The 7,114-nt window shown below is 51.2% G+C and overlaps 1 protein-coding gene across 1 annotated transcript in view; it reads left to right on the top strand.

Annotated features, from left to right (window-relative positions):
* LOC119293691 (pentatricopeptide repeat-containing protein At1g62350-like) overlaps nucleotides 1-6,609 on the top strand; it is a 20,180-nt gene extending 13,571 nt beyond the window's left edge. The window contains exon 2 of the mRNA XM_037572068.1: nucleotides 6,095-6,609. Within this exon, the coding sequence (XP_037427965.1) occupies nucleotides 6,095-6,499 (405 nt within the window). The 3' untranslated portion in view covers nucleotides 6,500-6,609. The remainder of the gene's footprint in view (nucleotides 1-6,094) is intronic.
* Nucleotides 6,610-7,114: the final 505 nt, after the last annotated feature.

Raw genomic sequence — 7,114 nt, 5'->3', positions numbered from 1 at the left:
GGCGGCGGCGGGGACGAGCTGCTCGGGCGCTCGGGCCTGGGCGGGCCCGTTGCGGGCCGGCGGCGCGGGCCACGTGGCACTTCCTAGTTGGTGGAGGGCGGCGGAGCAGACGCGTCCGGGTTCAGATCGGACATGTTCGGCGGGCGAGAGGAGCGGGGCTAGGGTTTCGGGGGAAATCATCCACGAATTTCGGGGGAGGGCACCTATTTATAGATTCTGGGAGCTAGGAGAGTCCAAATGAGGAGCGGTTTTCGCCCACACGATCGTGATCGAACGACCGAGAGCATGGAGGGGAGTAGGATGGGTTTTGGGCCACTTTGGAGGGGTGTTGGGCTGCAAGACAAAAGAGGCTTTTTCGGTTACCCGGTTAACCGTTGGAGTATCAAACGACCTCCAAATGGCACGAAACTTGAAAGGCGGTCTACCGGTGCTATACCAAGGCCGCTTGGCAAGACTCGGTCCATTCCAAGAACGTTTAACACCCGCACACGAAAAGAGGCAAAAGGGGGCGCCGGGGAACATAGGAGTGCCGGATTGCAAAACGGACAACGGGGAAAATGCTCGGATGCATGAGACGAACACGTATGCAAAATGAAATGCACATGATGACATGGCAATATGCAACACGCAAGCAAGTGACATGGCAACTACGGCGAATAACTGGCAGACACCTGGCGCATCGGATCCGGGGCGTTACACTGCTCATGGTTTCTGCTAATGGAAATCGGAGGAGACCCCTGTTGCTAAAGAAAAACTTAGCTAATTGCTATAGTAGTATTTGTTGTTCAGTGAAAAGATATGCCACAAAAGAGTATACACACATCCTAAGCCAAACCAAGTTTATTAAGGATGATGATTTGCACCCATTTTGATAGTTGAGGATGTGATGTGAATGGTTTAGAGTTGAAAAGGGTGTTTTGTGGACCGGGGCTAAAATTGAGACGCACAAAATGCCTTGTTCCTTCCTTTTCTTCCCTACACCCTTTGAGGCATGCAACAATGCAGTTACAAAGTGATTGATGCTGTTTATTTAGATTACACGTTTACTAATTTTTTTTTGAGAAATCAAAACGCGCGCGCGCGAGGGTACCATCTGAATATATTACTCAAAGTGTCCATTATGCCAAGAGAGTGATCTAGCTTATAAGGAAAACCGGATAATTTTTTTGAACAAGTTGACCCCATTTATGACAGAAAACGGGTTGACAACCATACAAGTAAGAAGGGAAAAAAGAAAGACGAGAGAGAAAAATGGGAGTCCATGACTAGGCACAACCCAGCCAACAGATATCACCAAAAGACACGGGATGTGGGGTGTCGTCTAGGGTAACAGAATACCAAGACTTTGCGAGTTGCCGAGAGCACTCGCGTGCGTTATCCACACGTCGCGATACATGAGCATCCACAATCAGTGAGTGCCATAGCATGGCCGCAAGCTCCGCCACAAAGGGCAAGAATTGGAGTAATGCAAGCCGAGAGAGCGTCGGCGAACATGAACCTTGACTGGGAGCTCTGCCACGGGAAATCAGAATGATTAGCAAGTTGGAGAGGCACCTTGCGCCAACTTTCAACAAAGATTACAAGAGCATGAAGCTCGCCGGAACACAACAGTCGCCATTGGAGGGAACTGCGCAAGCACATCAACATGGAGTCGACGTCGAGGCACCACAAAGAGAAGTGGGCAAGGGGAGCAGTCGTCGTCGTACAAGCGGAGGCAAGACGAGTAATGGTGCACTCTAGACCACACCTCCAGGGAGGTTATGACACAGGGGAGCGACCCCGTGGTCGCTCAAATACAAGATCCGAGCAGGGATTTCTCCCAGAGTACACCTAAACTCCGCCAGATCGGGATCAATAAAGTGCCATCAGGATGGAAAATGGCACGAAGTTTCGCCGCTGTCTCGGCCAGCAACAGCTAACCGACCATCAATTTCTCCCAATCCAGCTCAGCTGCCAATTGCGTCGGGCAGTGCTAGAATGGTCGGCCCCAGATCCAAGCTATTCCTACCGGCAGACCGAAGCCGACAAGCATCTTGGCGTTGAGGGCGCCGACGAGGACCATCGGCAAAGCGTCCTTGGCTGGCAGGCAGGGCCATGAACGGCGGTAGCCCACCGGGAGAACTAGGAGGTGGGGGCCACGACGCCACGTTCGTTGGCGTGCCACGAAGAGGCACGCCGTGGACCGGATGTTGGGATGGTGGAGGTGGGGAGCTTTCGGAGGCGGATGTGGCTTTTGGATCTGCGGGGAGGACGAAGTAGAAGCATCTGGAGCGTCACCGTGGCCATACGGGGGCGCGCAGAGGTGGAGGAGGTCTTGAGCGGGGAGGGGAGGTAGAGCCGCACCATCGATGGTGACCGCATAATTGAGGGTGGTCAGGTGTTGGGGGAGGGTGTGGATGCGGGAAGCGCGGTGCTCTGCGCGAGGACATGAGGCAAATCAGCACATCTGGCGTGGGAACTGCCAAAGCAAGGGGATTCGCTGCCGGCTGAGATGTCACACGGGGACGACCGACAGAACCAGCGGTCTGCGGCAAGCGCGGATATGAGACGAAGGGATTGGCGCAATCAACACGGGATCCGGAGGCGATAGAGCTCGCCGCGCGCCGATGGAAGCAAAGGGCACCAGCAGGTCACTGAGGATGCAAGATGCGGCGACGCACCTTGCAAAGATCTGCTTGCCAGTGACAGTGCGGGCGGGCGGGCAGGGGCACTGTTGGGCCAGGGCGCTGTAGCAGTGAGGGACGAGATCGTAGGCCTCGCCCCCGACAGGGAGCCAGCAGGCGCCAAATCCTAGGATGGGGGTTGAAGGACATGGCCGAGGTTTGGATTTGAGGGGAGCGGTGGAATCTCTGTGAGCAGTGCTTCGCGAGGAAAATGAGTCCCGCCATCGGGCTTTGCCCCGCGGCCGTGTGCCGATGGCGACGATGGGAGGTAGTGGACGATGGGGCGGCGACGGCGGTTAGAGATGGGATTTCTGCCCGAGCCGCCTCAGGGAGACGACAGCCGCCCCGGGGGGGGGGGTGTTCTCGTCAGCTTCAAGCCATATTGTTTAGTATCTTCTTATTAACCAAATGGGGAGCTATTTACCATTTATATCAAGCATGTCTTAGTGTGGCACTCTCACCTCTCACTTGAACTTTGGGTTTTCATGGCCAATGCTATGATATTGTACATCTAATGTAAACATATTCATTCCTTCACAATAAATTGTATTGCCTTTTGACATCCCAAACTTTGAATTTATTGGGGTTACGACTTTTGATTGTATATTTACATCTCACATTATTCAAGGATTTGGTGGTTTCTTTTGGAAAACTAGTTTTTGTAATGGCCCAGGTTCCAAACTAGCGTAGACCTAACCCTACTAGGGTTGGCGACATACTATGGAAGTAACCTTTTTTTGTCAATTCAACAAATGGTTAACCCATGGTTAGTTTCCGTGGAACTCTTGCCCTTATAAGTTGGTGGTGTTCTATTTCCCTAAGCAATATGAGATTATTGTCCTACACATGCCTTATTTAAAAGAGTCGGATTATCATACCCACCCACCTTCAAAGGAACCGACGCCTGGTGCACCACCAACATACCCACCCTGGGAAAATGACCATCTTCTTTCCCTCTTGGTACACAATCATGCATCCATGTGCCATATGCCGGTGCCCTAGATGTGCACGTGCCCGTGTAACCATGAGTGTCCACTGTGATACAACTTCTGTAAAGTCCTGGAAACATACGAATGAAAGATTTGGTGCCTCCTAAGGTTGTTCGGCAATGATGTGGCTGACTCGGCCATGTTCTCTTTTTCCTGGTGCACGACATGCATTCACTGCTGTCTGTCCCTTTCCCACCTATGGCGTCTTGGTTGCAGACCCTAAATTTAACTTTGCCGGTGTGGGCTCGGTGTTTCACTTGTTGAGGGCAAGCATTAGTTAGTGTCCCTCTACCCCGCAGCTGTAGCATGCCTTCAGTTCTTGGAGTCCTATATTAATTGTGCGGAGGGTTGTTATTGTGCCTCGGCGATCTAGTATTCTACACTTGGTAGTCTGGACACTGGTTGGTATTCTATCAGGAGCTACCCACCCATGGTGACCCTGCCACGGTGCTCTGTGCTTGCGGTACTCAAGCCATCTCCTAGAATCTCTCTTGGAGTGGCCTTGTTGACGAGGTGCTGGAAGGTGGCGAAATAGTCGGACGCCTGTGTGTCCGTAAGTCCGGGATTCAGTCCCTTCAAGAATCTTGCGTTATTGTCTGCCTCAGTTGGGATGTCAGCTCTCCCACGGCCGCCACTTTAGTAGTGGCTCAAGTACTCCGGAGTAACATCTTTCTCTGGGTCAGAGCCTGGAACTCATCCCTCTCTGATTCCTAGTCTAGATTGGCTGAGTTCAGGAGGACCTAGCCTTCAACCTTTGAAGGATTGAAAGCCCCTTTGGATGCTGATGATTGGCCAAAGGACATACTCCCTCCATTTCTAAATATAGTGCGCATAGAGTTGCGCACATATACCAATGTATGTGCTGGCGTTATTATTTGGATGAGAAAGCCCCCGGCCGATTTGTTCCTGGCCCCATGTGCCGTACGCGTGAGTAGATAGAAAAAATGGTGGGAAACTACCACGCCCTCCCGCGCCTGCTGTGTCTGTCCCATCCCACGCACTCCACTCATATTTGAATCGGCTGGCAGGGATAATATGAGTACTAGTACATCGGTTCGTGGAGGGTTGATTTCATCCAAAACTACGCTCGGCTGTAACTATGCACTACATTGCGGAATTTTGCCCAAAACCTTATACGCACTATATTTAGGAATGGAGGGAGTACAAAGGAAGCTTAATGTAGCCAACTGCAATGGGCCAGGCTGTGTTCAAACTCAAATTAGCGGCACACCAGCTCAAAGGTGTGGCCTAAGACTAGTGGGGAACTTGCCGAATCTCACATACTGACGCGAAAGGCATCCTGTGGAATGAGTTCGCCAGTGCCTTGCATACCACGCAGTTCCCTGCGTGCATGCTGGATCTAAAGAGGGATGAGTTTCAGGCTGTAACCCGGGGAAAAGATGTCTGTGTCGGAGTATGTGAGCTGCTTTACTCAACTGGTGCGCTATGAGGGAGCTCTCATCGCAACTGAGAGGGATAAGACAACAAGGTTCTTGAAGGGGTGGATCCCAGACTAAAGGAACCATTGGTCTCCCCTCTCCCGTGATTTCCCTACCTTCCAGCATCTCGTTAACAAGGTCATCCTCAAGGGAGTTATTAAGCTGGAGGAGCACCACAGAAGGGTCACCATGGGGTGGGTAGCTCCCAACAGAAGACCAAATAACATCCAAGCTTCTAAATTCGGAACATTAGACAGCCGAGGCCCAACAACAATGCGCAGTCTCCTAGAGCTAAAGCGGGAGGTCATCACTCCAACACTACAGGGAAGGTGTGCTAGAGAGGCACTTTGCTAGTGCCGACCACAACAAGAGAAATGCAGGGCTCACGCCGGTGAAGTTCAATTTGGGCCTGCAAGCAGAAGGCCGCAGGCGGGACTAGGACGCGGCATACTCCAGACACCAAGGAATGCAGATTGCACACCAGGACAGACAAGGCATGGCCGAGTCAACCAAGCTATTGCTGAAGAACCTCATGAGGCACAAGATGTTGCCCTTGGTATGTTTGTGGGACTCCACGTCTCCAGAGTCATTGAGCCTCAGGAAGCATTTTTGTCATTAAAAACCAAATCATTTCTACATAGTCAAAGCGACCAAAGTAAGGCATACACGACCAAATCATTTACTGATAGACGTTAAAATGCATATTTGATGTCTTGGCAATAGAATTATTATATTATCTATTCAGATCCTAATTCCTCAATCATAGATAAGCTTAGCCCCTTTATTTCCATTGCTGGGGACAGTCTGAGCTATTTCAATTGTGCAGCGTGCATTTGTGTTGCAAGAAGTGCCGTGTACATTTGTTGGACATGGTCTCGTCTCATTATTACCTTGGTTAGTAGGTGGATGTACCTGCAACCTAGAGCAGATTAGTGTAAAAGAAACAATTTATATTTGAACTTCCGTAGGCTCGTGTAAGATTAAACATTTTTGTGTTTTGCAGATATATGGCGTCGTGCGGAAAGAGATCTGGTATCGGCCGGATATGTACTTCTACCGGGACATGCTACATATGCTAGCTAGGAACAAGAAGGTTGACGAGACAAGGCAGGTCTGGGCAGACCTGAAGTCTGAAGGAGTGCTGTTTGATCAGCACACTTACGGTGATATCGTGCGAGTCTTCTGTGACGCTGGTTTGATTGACCTGGCAATGGAATTCTACGAAGACATGAGGAGCTCCCCGGAGCCACCTATGTCCTTGCCATTCCGGGTTATACTGAAAGGCCTGATCCCATATCCGGAGCTGAGGGAGAAGATAAAACAAGATTTTCTGGAACTTTTCCCAGATATGATTGTGTATGATCCCCCAGATAGCTTGTCTGATATAGATGATGAATTCAAATTTTGACCCGGTATAAATACTTGCATACTTTTATGCTTGAAGCTACTATCAAAGATCTACGTTGTCTTGTGAATGCGTACCTTCATTTGACCCAGATAGCTTGCGTACTAGAATGCTCACCTGTGAAGCGGGCAAAATTTCGTGGTTTGACCCTTTTTGCATACAAATTCAGAATCTGACCCCGGTTCGGAATTTTTTTGTGACTTGACCCTTTTTCCTACCGCCAGGGCCTCTGGCGGTAGGGTTATACAGCCTACCGCCAGGGCCCCTGGCGGTAGGGTACTAGTCCACGTCAGCTCGCGGAAATGGCCGCCGTCCCCCTCCGGCGCACCCTACCGTCAGGGGACTTGGCGGTAGGCTGTATAACCCTACCGTAGAGCCCCTGGCGGTAGGGTTCGGGCAGTTATTTCCCCCGAGACCCCCGCGCCCGTTTCCATCTCCCCACCCCTCCCCCCTCCCCGTCGGCAGTTTCCATTTTCTCCCCCAAGTCGCCCCTCTCTCCCTATCTCATCTCCTCCACTCTCCCCCTCGGATCTTCACCGTTGTGGCGGATCGAGATGGCCCCGAAAAGAGAATCGTAAGCTCCTCCGATCCCTCCAATTAGTTTTTGCAAACTTGCTT

This window comes from Triticum dicoccoides, chromosome 4B (assembly GCF_002162155.2).
Source record: "Triticum dicoccoides isolate Atlit2015 ecotype Zavitan chromosome 4B, WEW_v2.0, whole genome shotgun sequence".
Lineage (NCBI taxonomy): Eukaryota > Viridiplantae > Streptophyta > Magnoliopsida > Poales > Poaceae > Triticum > Triticum dicoccoides.
The sequence above is the reverse complement of the archived record's forward strand: the minus strand, read 5'-3'. Positions and strand labels throughout refer to the sequence as shown.